Source organism: Nansenia antarctica (genome assembly GCF_963989245.1).
Source record: "Nansenia antarctica genome assembly, chromosome: 18".
Lineage (NCBI taxonomy): Eukaryota > Metazoa > Chordata > Actinopteri > Argentiniformes > Microstomatidae > Nansenia > Nansenia antarctica.
In genome coordinates, this window is record NC_137691.1 from 21,351,121 (window position 1) to 21,370,623 (window position 19,503).

General features: G+C 41.4%; 2 protein-coding genes across 2 annotated transcripts; both read left to right on the forward strand.

Moving 5' to 3' along the window:
- The first annotated feature begins 203 nt into the window (after positions 1-203).
- On the forward strand, positions 204-5,626 carry slc25a20 (solute carrier family 25 member 20). The gene is made up of 9 exons (XM_080548291.1): positions 204-476; positions 1,690-1,782; positions 1,916-2,043; positions 2,170-2,260; positions 2,429-2,546; positions 2,797-2,869; positions 2,993-3,102; positions 4,534-4,658; positions 4,975-5,626. Exons 1-9 carry the CDS (start codon positions 372-374, stop codon positions 5,035-5,037), a joined length of 906 nt encoding a protein of 301 aa, XP_080404417.1. The 5' UTR covers positions 204-371; the 3' UTR covers positions 5,038-5,626.
- Positions 5,627-6,839: 1,213 nt separating this feature from the next.
- On the forward strand, positions 6,840-17,912 carry prkar2ab (protein kinase, cAMP-dependent, regulatory, type II, alpha, B; the record flags this gene model as incomplete). Its single annotated transcript, XM_080548058.1, is given in 11 exon segments — positions 6,840-6,882; positions 7,387-7,422; positions 7,513-7,664; positions 7,953-7,999; positions 8,001-8,057; positions 8,356-8,509; positions 8,763-8,864; positions 9,181-9,255; positions 17,098-17,163; positions 17,522-17,660; positions 17,788-17,912. Coding segments are annotated over 11 exon segments (996 nt in total).
- Positions 17,913-19,503: the final 1,591 nt, after the last annotated feature.

The window sequence follows — 19,503 nt, forward strand, 5'->3', positions numbered from 1 at the left end:
TTCTTAATGTTTACAATTAACAAATAAACAGACATCTAAATTAATTGTACGAGGTGTGTGTGTCAGACATTTCTTTCAAGCAGAAAAAGTATGTTTGTATAGTCCAGTTTGATACAGTAGCTGTTGCAGATCGGACAGCGAATCAAGACGGACAGAAATGGTTGTGTGTTACCCTAAATGTAGTCCGGGTACGTATCTAGGTGAAAGGTGCCTGTATGCCTGGTTGACTGTCTCTCATCTGAGCTGGTCGTAGTGGTCGAGGTCTGCTCGTTCTCCTGCAACACTAAAGACTACAGACGGTCTGTCTTCTGTCTTCTGTCTTCTGCTTTGGTCTTCGTGTCGCTTTCATCAAGTCAACAGAGAAGAGAAACATGTCCCAGCCGCCGCAGCCCATCAGCCCAGGGAAGAACTTCTTCGCCGGGGGGTTCGGGGGGGTCTGTCTGGTCTTCACTGGACATCCGCTCGACACCATCAAAGTAATATGTTGTTTTATTCAAAGTGACTAATTGTAAAAAAAGAAAAAAAGTTGCCCTTTCATCGCTCGGTGCGTCACCCCGACACACTGCTTGTATTCCACTTGATATACATGGAATAGAAGAAGTTCTCCTTTTCTTATTTCACTAGTTGTAGGGTGTCTCCTGTCTGTCTCCTGTCCGTAGTTGTAGGGTGTCTGTCTGTAGTTGTAGGGTGTCTGTCAGTAGTTGTAGGGTGTCTGTCTGTCAGTAGTTGTAGGGTGTCTGTCAGTAGTTGTAGGGTGTCTGTCTGTCAGTAGTTGTAGGGTGTCTGTCTGTCAGTAGTTGCTGTTAGCTAGAACATTGTCTAGCTTTCGTGGCGAACAGACGACCCATCTGAAATACATAAATAGCTACTTGGCAAACGACATCCAAATGTATTAATCTTCCACACACATATTAATATAGTGCTTCCCACGACATTTCAATTATAAATCCCAGCGAGATAATGGTAACCATATTGCAATATTGTGTGATATCGTCTTGTATGGGGAGTTCGTACACATGACATGCCGTGTTTTGGAATAGCCACGGTCCAGGAATCTGATCTTGATGTAGCCTATCTATCGTCTATATTGGTAGGGTGAGTTATTAGGCACGACACTCCGTGGGACCCTGGTTTGAGGTACAGTCAGTGAATGTTATTATTACATTCCTTGGGATACACCTTGCTATCTTTTTCGCGAGCCCATACACCGGTCTTTCTGGTTTGCTCCAGGCTCTTCTAGCTCACATCTGTGACTTCCAGCGTTGCCGTGTTTAGGGTAGGGTGATACCTTTGGACTTTTTACCATAGCCATTTCGGTCATCATGATCATCATTACCCACTCCAGGGTTTAAGATTAACCTTTTTAACTAGGCTACTTGTCCTTGTCCTTTAGAAATGGTCTGTAAACACCAGGCACCAAAACAAAACAAACATTTGTAAACCTCCCAAATGTCTTTTTCTTACTGTGTTGTAGTGTTTTGTGTGCAAGAAAGCACTTCATTAAATAAGATGTATTATTTTCAGTACCATACACAAATGTCAACTACCATTATGCCTATTTACTTACAACTGGACATGCCCTGCACTCCTCGTGTTTTGTCTAAGATATGCATGTTTGTGGCAATTAAACTGATTTGTTTATGCACAACAATTGAGATTCGTAATTGCTCATGTTTTTCCCTCTTTCAGGTGCGTTTGCAGACTCAACCCAAGGCAGCCCCTGGGCAGACCCTACAATATGCAGGCACTTTTGATTGTTTCAGACAGACCTTGGCCAAAGAGGTGGGTGTGTAGGAGAGATATAGATGTATTAAATATTACGTTTTTGAATCACAAAGATTTCTTTCACTAATCCTTGCTTCATCTGATATTTGGTTTCACTGTTCCCTTATCGATCTCATTGAATCTTTTCTAGGGGGTGAAAGGCCTGTATAAAGGCATGGCAGCCCCTATCATTGGAGTCACACCCATGTTTGCTGTCTGCTTCTTTGGTTTTGGCCTGGGCAAGAAACTCCAGCAGAAAACTCCAGATGATATTCTAACGTAGGTGATTGTTGTAGAGTTGTTTCTCTCCCAGATTGTTGTGTGTGTGTGTGTGTGTGTGTGTGTGTGTGTGTGTTTGTTTGTGTGTGTTTGTGTAATTGCATTAGCATCTGTTGTCCCCCTCAGGTATCCCCAGCTCTTTGCTGCAGGGATGTTGTCAGGTGTGTTCACCACAGCAATCATGGCCCCTGGAGAGCGTATCAAGTGTCTCCTACAGGTAAGAGAGGCGGCCTTAACCTACAGTAGGTTGTTGTTTTCTGGGTGTCTGTGTGTCATACACTTAGTCTGTGTGTGTGTGTGTGTGTGTGTGTGTGTGTGTGTGTGTGTGTGTGTGTGTGTGTGTGTCTGTGTGTGTGTGTGTGTGTGTGTGTGTGTGTGTCTGAAGATTCAAGCAGCTTCAGGCGAGTTGAAGTACGCAGGCCCCATGGACTGTATGAAGCAGTTATACAGAGAGAATGGAATCAGAGGAATCTACAGAGGCACTGCATTGACCCTTATGAGAGGTACTGACTGTCTGAAAACATGGTGGTCTGGGAGTCATCTGAAACTTGGAACATCTCAACTGGAATTCTCCAAAAATCATCATAACTTTGACATCCAAAACTGTTCATCATATGAGTGAGAAACTCGGGTAACAATGTTGTACCTTGATGAGTTTCCGATGGCAGCAACAACCCCAACCTCAACCTTGTTTAGCTTGATTGACAGCTGCTACTTTCAATTGCATTGACAGCTTGTTACTTTGTGTCTCAGATGTGCCAGCCAGTGGAATGTACTTCATGACCTATGAATGGCTGAAGCACCTTCTTACACCAGAGGGCAAGAGGTGGGTGTATGCTGAAAATATCATCTGATATCGTTTACAGTTGTGCATATAAAGCTAATTATTCATGATGTACACAGTTGAATAACTCTGTGATTGATTGGTGAGTGCTTTTTTTTCCCACAGTCCCTCTGAGCTCAGTGTTCCCAGTATTCTCTTTGCTGGAGGGATGGCTGGAATCTTCAACTGGGCCGTAGCTATCCCTCCTGACGTACTCAAGTCGCGCTTCCAAACAGGTGTGTCTTTAGAATTGGTGGGGTACAGCTTGTTTATGGCACTGCCCACTGGGTAGTCAGCAAAGGAAGTACTCTGAGTGCAATATACAGTTACCACTTGTTCGGTTTACCTCGCAGATAAGTCACAAGCACAATGTAGCCTAGAATCCCCTTACTGGTGCTTAAGGTTATGTTCTCCTTTGTGATGCGGTGCCTAATGTGTTTTATACAATGGATAGATCCGGTCCATTGTCTCTATTGCGTTCCAGCCGTGCCGATATCCATGATATACGCACGGCTAAATGGAATGTTGTCACATCTTTTCATATTACTCCGCGTTTGTATATATTACCATTATCGAAGTTACATTCTTACTGTTGCTTAGCAACCAATAAACAACTGTTCAGCGGATGAATACACTTACAATAAAACATAGTTCCGTTAAAATACATTAATTAAAAGTTAGAAAATTAATATGTGAAATATTCATCGATAAATGTGGTAATCGGTATAAAAGCGTTATGGAACGAGAAGCCGTGGTATATCGTGGATATCGGCACAGCTAGGGGGTGTAACGGCCGTAACTCCGTATCGTGGCTAACCACCCCTCTAGCTGTGCCGATAACCACGATATACCACGGCTTCTCGTTCCATAGCGCTTACCGTATTTTCCGGACTATAAGTCGCTCCGGAGTTTAAGTCGCATCAGTCAAAAAATGTGTCATGAAGAGGAAAAAAACACATATAAGTCGCACTGGACTATAAGTCGCATTTATTTAGACATTTATTTCACAAAATCCAAGACCAAGAACAGGCATTTAATCTGGAAAGGCAAGTTTATTCAACTACACAATAGCACACAGAACAACAGGCTGAATAGAAGTCCGGTATGTTAACGTAACACATTAACAGTTATTCAGCTACACAATAGCATAAAGAACATACCTGGGAAGCTGAATAGGCTAAATGAACATAACAAGCCAGCGAGTCCAACAAGCAAGTTACCAGTAAGCAAGTTCACCAAGCTACCGTTTGCTTAGCTTCAACAAGCTTCATTTCTTCAGTGGTATAGGAGCAGCATATAGTTGTCACAAGCCCAGAGCGGCCCAGAGCGCCCTCTGTCGGCTGTAGACGGTAATGTTTACTCCTTGGTTCATGTCTGTCAGTATGAAATTCTATATATGTTGATATATAAGTCGCACCTGACTATAAGTCGCAGGACCAGCCAAACTATGAAAAAAAGTGTGACTTATAGTCCGGAAAATACGGTAAGTCTAGTCCCTGTGTTTGGTATGCATACTGTAACCTCATGGAATGTGATTGATTTGTTGTAAGTGTAGTATACAACAGTATACTCCTAACAACAGTATCTGTTTTTGGTTTAGTGCCTGTGCTTAGTGTGTTAACAGTGTGTTTAGTGTGACTGGAGCCGTATGTCCTTCTTCCCCACAGCGCCTATGGGAAAGTATCCGAATGGTTTCAGGGATGTTCTACGAGAGCTACTAAGGGAGGAGGGGGTGGCATCACTCTACAAAGGCTTCACTGCGGTCATGCTCAGAGCTTTCCCTGCAAACGCGGTGAGTGCATTCAACATACAGTACACTACACATAGGTGATAAACATAGTTACCATCCTCATCTTAATAATCATCCTGAAATAAATATACTGTACAACATCTATGATACTAAGCCACAGTGCAATAAAGATGCTCACATATTACCCATGCACTGTATACAGTGAACACACTTTCATTTTGACCCATTCTCACATGAATTATACACTCCTCTAGCTGGCATTTGTACGAATGAGTATTTGTACTAAATATTTAGTCTCTCAGTACCTCCCATTCTCACACATTGAAACATGTTTCCTGTTGTCTCTCTCTCTCCTTAGGCCTGCTTCCTAGGTTTTGAATTTGCCATGAAGTTCCTCAACTGGGCAGCACCCAGTCTGTGATCAGGGTCCATGGCTGAGACCCAGATGCCAGACAGAACTCGTGGAGAGTATCCGCAAACACAGTCAATACTGAATGACACACACACACACACACACACTCAAACTGTAATACAAATTCATACAGACTGTGCTACACAGATACATACCATAGAATGTCAGACTGGTATACAAGCTGAGGAAGAGCTGTAGAGATGGATGCAGAACAACAAGGCAACGTTGAACAACGAGTGCACACACCAACACACAAATGTTCTCACTCTTTTGGTGTTTTACTTGGATTTGTTTTGGTGTTGTTATATTCTATTTAAAAAGGAGTGAATTGAACACGTGCCTTACTTTAAAGAGTGAATTGCATTTCAGGGAATCGGTACCTTAGGTTGTGTTTATGTGTGCGTGTGTCTTGGTCTCAGTCAAATCTATGCCTTTGTTTTACTCACTGGATGATCACATTCCTGTCTGTAATCCAATAACCAAATAATTCAGATTTTGTCAGCTAATTATCAATACTGTCATATTCTCATAGATTCTGGATGTAAGTCACAGGTCCCTCCAGGTACATCATTATGTATGTAAATAAAATGTAAAACGAAATCTTTATCCATTCCAATTTCCAAGTATATTATGTGGTTCACTTCTTTCATGACGGCCAATCTTTGCTTTGGCTTTCATATTGGTTTCTATTCTTTTTTCCTAAACTTTTGATAGGCAGGGTAAATAGACAGCGCATAGACCCAAAGACTCGTGTCAAGGTCCGATGCACAATGTGTTAGACAGCTTTGAATGAAACGAGGAGAACACTATCCTGGTCAATATGTTCCGATACGTAGTTCGTCTAAATAGGGAGACTGGTAGCCCTGTCAATCAGCTGATGCAGATAGGGAGTATGGAAAATGGGTGTGTGCTGCCGGAAGGCAGAAGCGCACTTATTGAACGTATGGAAAATGTCAAACTAAAACTGATCATCGAAAGAGAACAGTACAAGGAGGTCAGTAGATAATGTGATTAATTTGTTTGATATTTATCATTCTTAGTTTTTAGTTAATTCATTAATTAATTATTCACTTTTACTGACGTCATTGACCTTGCTTTCTTTATTCCAACATTTAACATTCAGCGGTTGCCTGCCGATAATAGGCTACAGCATAGTTTGATCGACTTTCGAGTTATAATTTGACATTTCATATTATATTATTTTTGGCATTTTCCATATACATATTGATGAGCGAGGGAGGTCTTATTAAACTTTAATATAAAATGTGTTAATATTGACAAACTACAGTCTTTAATTAATAGAATATTCTGATAAATAAGGTTAAACTAAGAGGAATGTTGAGCAATGCTATAATACTAAATCGTTTTTTGTATTCATTCATTGATACGGTTGCTATAGCATTGGGATGAGTATGGAGATTCCAGCTGGATTATCGGAGTTGCTCCACGGATATACTGTGGAGGTTCTCCGTCGCAGGCCGACAGATTTAGTTGAATTCGCTATCCAATATTTTTCGCGTCTACTAGAAAACAGAAATCATAGCAAAGACAGGCCCGTCAAATCTCCACAAAAAGGGCTGTCTTTTGACAGGAATGCGGTTCATAACGAGTCAAATGAAGACGAAGATGAAGATTGTTTGCGTGAGTGATATTTTTATTGTTCATTGTTTATTTAATGTTTGAACATTGTCAATGTCTATTATTGTTGTTGTTCTGGTGTTTCGCCAATTTACTTTGTATGTAGGGAAATAAATGGTAATATGATAAGAAAAACATATAGGCCTATAATTGAATTCCTGAACACAGGAATAATGATGAGGGCGTACTCTTCAACTATATTTAGTTCCAACAGTGGTAGCTAGGCCTACACACACAGTATTAATATATTTAGTTGGTACACACACAGTATTATAATACTTATAATGACACCGTTTAATACTCGAAGATAGAACGTCACAACTGGATCACATATGAAATAAGGATGTTAATAACGTCTCTAATAGTTCAAACTAAACTCTAATAGGTTGTAGTGCGATGCACGTTGAATTTCAAGACTCTTTTCTCACTTCTCTAAGACGCGATACCAAGCGGGGTACATAAGTCAATAGAGAACTGGAGAACGTGATTCTTAAAGTGTCAAACACCCAATACATTACAGAGCCTTTTCGACAATTCCAGTAGGCTACCATAAATCTACCTATTTTGTCTATCAACTGCAGTGCACTGTAAAACGTGGGTAAAGCTGTTGGGAAGAGGGAATTATCGATAGTTGTGTGTGCTGGAGTAAGATATAAGCAAAATGTATGTCAATGGATCAATAGGTTGCAGCACTGACGCATCTCTCTCTGTCTCTTTTAGCGCCCTCCTCAAATAAATACAACCGCAGAGCATCAGGTGAGTATCATCCTTGTGTTTTGCCTCCATGTGTCCTTGTGTTTTCTATCATTGTTGTCCTTTGTTTGTCACAGTGATTCTCTTCCTCAGTGTGTGCAGAGGCCTATAACCCAGATGATGATGATGATGATGATGATGATGACAGCACTGAGCCTCGGGTGGTGCATCCTAAGACAGACATACAGCGTCACAGACTCCAAGATGCCTGCAGAAATATACTACTGTTCAAAACCCTTGAACAGGTAAAGCAGTCTATACCTACCTATTGCAATAAGCTGTCTTCAAGTATTGAGAAGAAAGTTGAAGAATTTATTAAGAATTACAGTGTGAATGACGTTGACTACAAATGCAAACATTATGCAAACTTTACACAGCCCCAGATAACAGTTGCTCACGAATGTGTGTCAATGCTTCCGTCTTCCAGGAACAGTTCTCAGAGGTAATGGACGAATGTGTGTCAATGCTTCCGTCTTCCAGGAACAGTTCTCAGAGGTAATGGATGAATGTGTGTCAATGCTTCCGTCTTCCAGGAACAGTTCTCAGAGGTAATGGATGCCGTGTTTGAGGTGTTGGTCAAACACGGAGCACATCATAGACCAGGGGGATGATGGAGACAACTTTTACGTCATAGAGAGGTGTGAGGACAAATGCTTGCTTGTGCGTGTTCGTTTGCATGTGTGGGCATGTGTGCTTGCGTGTGTGTGTGTGTGTGTGAGAGAGAGAGAGAGAGAGAGAGAGAGAGAGAGAGAGAGAGAGAGAGAGAGAGAGAGAGTGAGAGGGAGAGAGAGAGAGAGAGAGAGAGAAAGAGAGTGTGAGAGGGAGAGGGAGAGGGAGAGGGAGAGAATGTTGAATATTTTCTTTTGCTCTGTGAGTGATTGGTATTAATCCTGTGTGTCCTCTTCTTGCATGATTTCTTCTGTCCCTCTGTTGCAGAGGTGTGTATGATATTGTTGTGCACAAGGATGGAGTTGGCATCTGTGTGGGGAAGTATGACAACAAGGGCAGTTTTGGGGAGCTGGCTCTCATGTACAACACCCCACGAGCTGCAACCATCATTGCCACTGAAGATGGGTCACTGTGGGGCTTGGTGAGTAAGTGGGAGATTGCATAGAAAGTAAAAATCCCACTACAGCCTAACTGTCACCTGGGCCTGTGTGTGTGTGTGTGTGTGTGTGTGTGTGTGTGTGTGTGTGTGTGTGTTTTGTGTGTGTGTGTGTGTGTGTGTGTGAGTGTGTGTGTGTGTGTGTGTGTGTGTGTGTGTGTGTGAGTGTGTGTGTGTGTGTGTGTGTGTGTGTTTGTGATGAGAAATTGTGTTCAACCTTTGTTTGTGTCTGTTTCAGGACCGTGCCACATTCCACAGACTCAGAGTTAAAAACAATGCCAAGAAGAGGAGCATGTACGAGGCCTTCATTGAGTGTGTTCCCCTTCTAAAGTCTTTGGAGGTATGTGAACATTTTTGAGAAAAAGATCTTCCTTAAAGTGTTAAGCAGCCCAAAGTACTAAAGGTGCAAAAAAGGCTAATGCGCATTAAAAGTACTGTTTAACAACAGCATGAGCATCAATCAATCAATCAATCAATCAATCAATCAATCAATCAGACTATTTGTCTAGCACAAGTCATACACAAATGCAATTCAATGTGAATAAAAACTTTTCCTTAGAAATGATATTCTTTGTTAACTTCTCATAGAAAGTAACAACACAAATTCATGCTTTCGTCATATCCTCATCATATTTCCTCCTCTTCGTCCTCCTCAGCTTTCGGAGAGAATGAAGATTGTAGATGTTTTGGGAATGAGAGTGTTCAAAGATGGTGAGCGCATCATCAAGCAGGTAATGTTGCCCTTTTACTGTCATAATGTTTTTTTTTAAATCTCTGATTTATTTATTTTTTATTATTAACAACTCGACACAAGACAAGCACTTTACAAACAATAACAACAAATACAACACGGAACAGTAGAAAAAACTAAAAATAAATTGACAAAAAATAAAAGTGACAACCTCCTTCCCCCCTCCCCCCCTGGGATCCAGGCCATCCGCTCCATCAGGTGGTTATACTATGTCTAGGTATGTTAGGACTCTACGGGAAAGTGAATGGGGAGGCTTCCAGTGTGTGGCAATTCGCTTTTTAGCTGCTGTAATTCCTGCTAGTAAGCCTTGCATCTTGATCAGAGGTAAGCCCAGATTGGATAGGTTGTTTAGGATGAGTGCAATGGGCGAGTAAGGCACATTAGTCTCAAATATCTCAGAGATACCATCTCCCAGAAACTAGCCAGTGGAGGATACTCCCTGACCATATGCATATACAGTGGGGGAAATAAGTATTGAACACATCAACATTTTGTCTAGTAAATGTATTTCCCATGAGCCTATTCAAGTGAAATTTGCACCAGACTTTGGTATTAACTCAAACAATCCAGACAAAAAATATGTAAATAAAGTTATGTGTAATAAAGTGGAATGAAACAGGAACAAAGTATTGAACACACTAACTGAAATTTCTTAGTGGAGAAGCCTTTGTTTGTAATGACAGCTTAAAGGCGTTTTCTGTATGAAGTAACTAATCGCCCGCAGTATTCAGGTGTGATTTTGGCCCATTCCTCTACACAGATTGTCTTTAAATCTTGAAGATTGCGGGGGGCCCTCTTGTGAATCTGGATCTTCAGATGCTTCCACAAATGTTCAATTGGGTTTAAGTCAGGTGATTGACTGGGCCATTCCAACAAGTAGATTTTCTTTCTCTGAAACCAATTGCGAGTTTCCTTTGCTGTATGCTTTGGATCGTTGACCTGCTGGAAGGTCCACCCACGTCTCATCCTCAGCATCCTGGTGGATGGCAGCAGATCAAGAATCTCTCTGTACATGGCTCCATTCATTGTTCCTTCAATGAAATGAAGTCTGCCAGTACCACGAGAGGAGAAACAGCCCCACACCATGATACTTCCACCTCCAAACTTCACTGTTGGTATAGTGTTATTCGGGTGATGTGCAGTGCCATTTCTCCTCCAAACATGGTGTGTTGTGTGACAGCCAAAAAGTTCCATTTTGGTCTCATCTGACCAGAATACATGCTCCCAGTAGTTCACTGGCTTGTCCAAATGTTGTTTAGCAAACCTTAAACAAGCTTCAACATGTATTTTTTTCTGTAGTGGAGTCTTGCGGGCTGAGTGTGCATAAAGGCCATGGCGGTGGAGTGCATTGCCTTCTGTCCTTTCTGTCACAGTGGTCTTTCTGGAGCTCTTTCCTAGTGGTCCTTGGCTCTTTGGCTACTCTTCTTAGTCTCCTTCTGACTCCCTGATCAGAAATCTTGCGAGGAGCTCCTGTGCATGGCTGTTTGATGGTGGAGTGATGTTGCTTCCACTTACGGATAATACTTACTGGAAGATTCAGAAGTTGTGAAATACAGTTAGGTCCGTAAATATTTGGACAGTGACACAATTTCCATAATTTCGGCTCGGTATGCCACCACAATGGATTTAAAATTAAATAATCGAGATGTAATTGAAGTGCAGACTTTCAGCTTTAATCCAAGGGGTTGAACAAGAATATTGTATGAAACGTTTAGGAATTGCAACCATTTTTATACACAGTCCCCTATTTTCAGGAGCTCAAAAGTAATTGGACAAATGAACATCGTCATGAATAAAATGTGCATTTTTAATAATCTGTCGAGAATCCTTTGCAGGCAATGACTGCCTGAAGTCTGGAACCCATGGACATCACCAAATGCTGGGTTTCCTCCTTTGTGATGCTTTGCCAGGCCTTTGCTGCAGCTGTCTTCAGTTGTTGTTTGTTCGTGGGTCTTTCTGCCTTTAGTTTTGTCTTCAGCAAGTGAAATGCATGCTTGATCGGGTTGAGATCAGGTGATTGACTCGGCCATTGCAGAATATTCCACTTCTTTGCCTTAAAAAACTCCTGGGTTGCTTACGCAGTATGTTTTGGGTCATTGTCCATCTGTATTGTGAAGTGCCATCCAATCAACTTTGCTGAATCTGTCTGAATCTGAGCAGACAGAATATCCCTAAACACTTCAGAATTCATCCGTGTGCTTCTGTCTTCTGTCACATCATCAATAAACACTAGTGACCCAGTGCCATTGGAAGTCATGCATGTCCATGTCATCACACTGCCTCCACCGTTTTTTATAGATGATGTGGTATGCGTTGGATCATGAGCCGTTCCAAGCCGTATCCATACTTTTTTCTTCCCATCATTCTGGTACAGGTTAATCTAAGTTTCATCTGTCCAAAGAATGCTGTTCCAGAACAGGGCTGGCTTTTTTAGATGTTTTTTGACAAAGTCTAATCTGGCCTCTATTCTTGAGGCTTATGAATGGCTTGCACCTTGTGGTGAACCCTCTGTATTTGTTCATGTGAAGTCTTCCCTTTATGGTACACTTGGATAATGATATGCCTACCTCCTGGAGACTGTTCTTCACTTGGCTGGATGTTGTGAAGGGGTTTTTCTTTACCATGTAAAGGATCCTGTGATCATCCACCACTCTTGTCTTCCATGGACGTTCAGACCTTTTTGTGGTGCCGAGCTCACCAGTGCGTTCTTTTTTTCTCAGAATGTACCAAACAGTTAATTTGTCCACTTCTAATGTTCCCGCTATCTCTCTGTTGGATCTTTTGGTTGTTTTTGCGAATGCCACACTTGGAATCAACTCAGACCTTTTACCTGCTTAATTTATGAAGAAATAATGAAGGAATAGCCCACACTGGCCCATGAAACAGCTTCTGAGTCAATTGTCCAATTACTTTTGTTCCCTTGAAAAAGAGGGAGCTACATATTAAAGAGCTGTAATTCCTAAACCCTTCCTTCAATTTGGATGTGAATACCCTTACCCTAAAGCTGAGAGTCTGCACTTAAAGCCCATATTCATTATATAACTGTAACTTGAAGATGTTTTGGTAAACAGCTAAAATTAGAAAACTTCTGTCTGTGTCCAAATATATATGGACCTAACTGTACGTCTGTAGCCAATTCCATTTTCATGTTTTGCAACAATCTGGTTGCGAAGGTCAGAAGGTCTTGAGACAGCTCTTTGCTTTTACCCATCATTAGATATTTGTTGTGTGGCACCTTGGTAGCAAAAAAATACTTTTATAGCCCATCAACATAGATATATATATATATTATTTTTTTTATATAGATTTTATCCCTTTTTTCACCCAATTTGGTAGCCAATTGAACCCAACCTAGCATCCAATTATCCCCTGCCTATTGCGAAGGGGCCGCCGCACGACCCCGTGGCCGGCAATCCCAGAGGAGGCCGCCAGGCAGACTAGCTGACTGGCTCCTCGAGCCCAGCACCGTTATTCCGGCACCCCGGGGGCGCTGTTGCGCGACGGATCCTTGTCCGGAACTACTCCTATACCGCCCTCGGGAGCGGCCGCCCAATATGCCGCTCCCCGTGTGTGCCCCAGCCATATCCGGATCTGGCGAGCTGGGATACGATCCCAGTCCCCGGTGGGCAGCTTGCACTAGTGGCCAGTGCTTAGACCGCTACACCACCGCGGGGCTACCCATCAACATATTCTAACCAGTTGCCTCCTAATTAGTTGGTTTTCAGCTGGTTCCTTGCCTTTCCTTGCTGTGGTGTACTGCTTTTCCTTATTGTGTTCAATGCTTTTTTCCTGTTTCATTCGACTTTATTACACATAACTTTATTTACATATGGACTTTAAAGTTTCGATTTCACCAAAGTCTGGTGCAAATTCCACTTGAATAGGCTCATTGAAAATAAATTTACTGAACAAAATATTGATGTGTTCAATACTTATTCGCCCCATTGTAAGTACCATAAGCCTTGTTAGCACACAGGGTGCAAGTAGGATTTGCGGTTAATTTCATTAAACAAAGTTTCTTGGGTGTCAGGTAAACTCTATGAATGAAGTTATACTGTATCTGCTGGTGGTCAGGATTTCTAGAGGCTTTATTGGACCAAACTGTATCCCAATCAAAAACGGTGTCCAAGCCCGGGATGTCGGCTCTCTATATAGTATTCTGAATTACACGGTCTCCGTCAACAAATTACCAAACCCACTAGGGTGTGTATTTCTACTCAAACCACCATAGATCTCATTCTAACATCGGATGAGTCCAAAATCTCCAAGAGTGGGGTTATTGTATGTGGGCTAAGTGATCATTACATGATCTTTTGCACTCGTAAAAAACATAAACCCAAGGCTGGCGGTCATAAAACTGTAACCACTAGATCCCTTAAATCCTATTCTAGTGAGGCCTTAAACCATAAACTGGAGAATCAAGACTGGTTTGATGAACTAAAATGCACACAGGTTGAAGAGGCATGGCTAGGTTTCAAAACCAAATTCCTAAATATTATTGACAGTATAGCCCCCATGAGAACCACCAGGGTTAAAACCCGATCGGAACCATGGATGAATTCGGACATTCTAAATGCTATGAAAGTCAGAGACCTAAAATGCTCTGAAGTTCAAAAATGCAAATCAAAATTAGTGAAACACTTAAACGAAGATCACAAAACCCACTTTGAGAAAATTAAAAAACAATGCAACAAACTATGCAATCAGGTAATTACCATGACCAAATCTGCTAAGAAAGAATACCTCGATAACAAAATCGAAGAAAACTTAAACAAACCACGTGACCTTTGGAAGCTACTTAATAGCCAACTAGGTTGCAGTCAAAAACTCAAAACCAGGTCTACAAACATCAGCATAAAATCTGGTGATTCTCTCCTTACAGACAAGCTGGATGTGGCTAAGTGCTTAAACACTTTCTTTACAACCATAGCCACTAAATTAGTTAACAATCTACCACCCCACTCAGGGCGTTATGGTGTAGAGCACATCCGTGAGTTCTACAATAAACTGGGTGTACGCAATGATGATTTTAAACTCTCCATGGTGTCAAACGATGAGGTGTTTAAAAAGCTAGGCGCTCTACACTCAGAAAAGGCCACGGGCCATGACAATATTCCAGCCAGATTTCTAAAAGACTCAGCTGCCTCCATTACCCCAATCATCACCCACATAATAAACCTCTCCATCAAACAGGGACACGTCCCCCTTGACTTTAAAATAGCAAGGGTAACCCCACTGTATAAAAAAGGAAGCAAATTAGACCCAGGCAACTACCGACCTGTTTCTATTCTTAATTCCATCTCGAAACTTATGGAAAAAATAGTTTATGAACAGGTCGATAGGTACCTTACCGAAAAAAAGCTGATGTATGAATTTCAATCAGGATTCAGAACATCCCATTCCACTGACACATGCCTTCTCTATTTGAACGACCACATCAACCATGAGGTGGACTCGGGCAAGTACTGCGGCATGGTCATGCTGGACCTCCAGAAGGCCTTCGACACAGTAGATCACCACATATTGTTAGATAAACTGAAAGCAATTGGGTTCGATAGAACATCGGTGAGCTGGATGCAATCCTACTTAGAGGGGAGGGAACAGGTGGTTAGTGTGAACGGAACACTGTCCCCCCCCCTCCCAGTGACCTGCGGCGTTCCACAAGGAAGCATTTTGGGACCTTTACTGTTCCTAATATATGTGACACAGCCCAATGAAAAGGGCTACCTGTAGGCGAAATCATTTTTCAGTTTTTTACATGTGCTTAAACTACAGATTGTAAGCTTTCAAATGATGCATCATACATTGAAATCGGAAACAAATTGAAGACGACATGAGTATTTGAAAGTTGCTACACCGGAAATCACTAAGCACAGAAAATCCCCATCAAAGATAATGAATCCCCATCAAACAACAAGAAACGAAGTCATTGTGTTATAGATTACACTTATTTAATGAACGTAAAACTGTTCGGAAAAATAACGAGTGGGTACTTCACATCTTCGAGTTGAATGTTAGCTAAAAAAACGAAAATTTGAAGAAAAAAAAAAAAAACTTTAAAGACGAATTTGACGTCTTTCTCATTTCCGAGAGGTGTCCAGAAACACCAGGAGCAGTCACATATGTGAATGACATGTCATCAGCATGTAATTGCAATTTGTTCCTGTTCGCGGATGACTCGGCTCTGCTGGTCTCTGACAGGGACATATTGCAGGTGGAAAAAGCGCTAAGCACTGAACTGAGTAGAATCTGCATCTGGCTAGCTGACAATAAACTATCAATACACCTAGGTAAAACTGAAACCATCCTATACGGATCCCCACCTAAACTCAGAAAGGCTGAAAATTTTAAAATAAAAGTGGGTAACATTAATATCACAAGAAAAGAGGATATTACATACCTGGGCTCCATCTTAGAGGCAAATCTTTCCGGAGATAAAATGGCAGCAAAAGTAATCAAAAAAGTGAACCATAAAACTAGATTCTTGTACAGGATATCCTCACTTGTCAGTAAAAACACACTGAGGACCCTATCAGGAGCTCTCATTCAATGTCACTTCGACTATGCCGTAACATCATGGTACTATAGAACCACAAAGGCCCATAAAACAAGACTCCAGACAGCCCAAAATAAACTGGTTAGGCTTCTGCTAGGCCTCAACCCTAGGACACATCTAACCGCTGCTCATTTTTTGAGCCTTGATTGGCTACGAGTAGTTGACAGAGTGCAGCAGCTTGCACTGGGCCTAGTCTTCAAGATACGCTACACCACAAAGACACCCAAGTACCTGTCAACATACTTCCAAAAAGTGAACAACGTCCACACTTACAACACCAGAGGAAGCTCCACGAACCACGTTCAACCGCGTTGCACCACAAACAAGGGTTTAAACTCGTTTGCAAACTATGCAGTAAAGATGTGGAACGCCCTTCCTATAATCTTAAAGGAGTGCAAAACACTGCCCACCTTCAAAGACACTCTCAAAAAAACATTTACAGGAGGCTGCAATCCGTAACTGGACCCTCTAAAACAAAAATCAGATTAAAAGACCTGAACTACCCACTGTACATACTTTGTGTTTTGTCCCCCGCCCCCACCTGTGGTGTATGTCCCCACCTGTCCTACCCGCTGTACATACCTTATGTTTTGTTGTATTGTTCTTCCCATGATGGATGTACGTTTATCTTGTAGATAGTAATAGTTATTTGTCTGTATTATCATGTAGATAGTACTAGTTCTTTTCTTATGTCTGTCTTACATGTAACGATGAATTGAAAATCAAGGACCCCAATTGAAATAAGCCAGTGGCTTGGGTTTTTATCCTCTTAGTTTGACCTTGTATGTAATATGTACTTCCATGTACCTACTTCTGCAAACATTCTAATAAAGTTTTCAATCAATCAATCAATCAATCAAAGTATCCAATGCCAGGGATCTGTAAGCGAGTTTTAAGATAAAACAATAGAGTTTGGAAACTAGGCCACTTGTGCCACCAGTGCTGTGAAGGACTGTGTGCAATGGATGTGGTGTAAGAGGGGTTTGCAGAGGGACTCCACTAGCCTTCAATGCCGCTCTCAGTTGTAAATAAAAGAAAAATGAAGAACATGGCAAATCAAAGTCTGTGCATAGATCTTGAAAAGTAAGCAAACCCTCGTTTCTGTAAATGTCCCCCAATGTTTGAACACCTTTCTCTTTCCATCAAGAGAACTGAATGTTTATAATATAATTATATATATATATATATATATATATTTACATTTTTCAAGTGATTCTAATGTATAAATAAAATGAATAATTATTTGCTCCTTCTTTTTGCACTCAGGGAGAAATGGCTGATTGTTTCTACATTGTGGAGTCGGGGGATGTGAAGATCATGATAAAAAGCAAAGTATGTGGGATCTTCCCCTCTTAGAAATATTTTCTTGCATCCTCAAAGCCTTCCCCTCTTAGAAATATTTTCTTGCATCCTCAAAGCCCATTAGGCCTACACCACCCTCAAACCTTAACTTCACCCAACGTGCAGAGGTGCACATAAAAACAAACCACACTACGGTTTGACTTTGCAGTTTGTGATTTTGTGATTTGCAGAGTTTATATGTGAGGATCAGTTATTGATCGATCATGTTTGATTTTATTTGATCTCTGGTAATCTGTTATATTTCAGAATTATGTGTGTAAGTGGGAGTCGTATTTTATTTTGGTTTACGACACTGTTGTTTTTCACTCTATGTTTTTCTACTTTCTAGACAAAAGCGGGACTGCAGGATAATGCAGAGGTGGAGATTGCACGCTGCTCTAGAGGGCAGTATTTTGGGGAGCTGGCCCTGGTCACCAACAAACCACGCGCAGCGTCTGTTTATGCTGTGAGAGAAACTAAGTGTTTAGGTATGTTCTACTGATATACAGTACCATCATTCTTCTCTTCCAAATTGTGGTTCTTATAGTTGTATAGTATTTGATTGAATTACATTGCCCTTCTCTCTTTCTTTCTTTCTCTCTCTCACTCTCTCAGTGATACACATTCAGGCATTTGAGCGTTTGCTGGGTTCCTGTAAGGAGATTATGAATAGGAACATTGCCCAATATGAAGACCAGTTGGTGGCCCTGTTTGGTTCTAGTGACGATTTGAAACACTAAGGCATTCCTTTGTAAGAGAGTACAACACCCCACAGGCTGCTACCATCATTGCCATTCACGATGAGTCGCTATGGGGCTTGGTGAGTAAGTGAGTGGGAGACTACATAGAGCTACATAGAGGTCCCCACTAGAGGTAGTCAGAGAATACAAATATCTGGGTCTATACTAACAGAGTTCCTAGACTATAGTGTAACTGCTAAACATCTAGCCTTGCATGCAAATAGAGCACTAGGTGCAATTATAGCCAAAAGCAAAATATTGGGTGGTTTCCCCTTCAAATGTTTCACCAAATTGTTTGAATCTTTGGTTCTGCCCATCCTGACCTATGCAGCTGCTGTCTGGGGTTACAAAAGTCACTCTTGTATTAATGCTGTTTTTAATAGGGCATGTCGTTTTTATTTGGGTGTGGGTAAATACACACCGAATGCTGCCATACAAGGTGATTTGGGGTGGAAAACCATGTGGCAACACCAGTGCTCATGCATTTTCAAGAACTGGAAGAGACTGTGTGGTATGCCTGATAACAGGCTATGTAAGCGTGTGTTCCTGTGGGCTAACCAGATGAGAAATGTGAAAAACTATGCTCATACGGTGCGAACATTTTTTAGCTCTCTACATCTATCCCACCTCGCCAGCACTGATCTAATCCTATCAAGAAATGATCTACGGAGTCTTGATGTAGCAGTTGCAGAGGCAGACAAGGAGAAATGGCTCCTGCAGATTAACAGGCCAGAGGGAAACAAACTGCGTACTTACTGTTCTTTTAAAAATGTTTTTGAATCAGAACCCTATGTTCAATGCATTATGCCCAGGCAGCATAGAAGTGCCCTTGCCAAGTTTAGGTGTGGAGTCGCTCCCTTAGCCCTGGAAACCGGCAGATACACTAACACCCCAGTGGAGAGTCGTTTCTGCACACTGTGCAACAGTGGTTCGATTGAATCCGAAGCCCACGCCTTATTACACTGTGAACTTTATAACGACATCCGCACTGATCTTTTTATCTTTTTATCAAAACACTACGAGAATTGTAATGATTTTAATGACCATAATAAATTGTGTAAAATTTTAGCTGGTGAACACTGCACTAATGAATGTGCCAAGGCCTGCCACCTCATCCTACAAAGAAGAGTAGCCTTCATGAGCACCGCAAAATAAGCTGCCCCCCCCCTTTTCTTTACATATTTCATTGCCTTTACTGTATACTGTATTTTATTGTAATGCCAATGCCAATTTGTTGTGAAATAGTTCAAGTGAAATAGTACTCGAATGTACGTTTTTAATTTGTATTGCTATGATTTGTATTGTGTCTCACAACTCCATGTGAGTGGTCCTCAACTTTCTAATGCACCTTTTGTTGCTGTTCTTTATACCATACCTGTTTGTTGAGGAGTGACACATAAATAAAGATATATCTATCTATCTATCTATCTAGAAACAATCCCACTCAGTGGCGGTTCTAGGATGTTTTTAATGGGATAGCAGAGGGGTGGCAAAAAAATTCTCGGACAGGGGTGGGTCAAATATATACCGTCATTCAAGTTTTAACTATCCGATGCCCCTTAGCCCCACCCATTCAGCCACTACAATTACT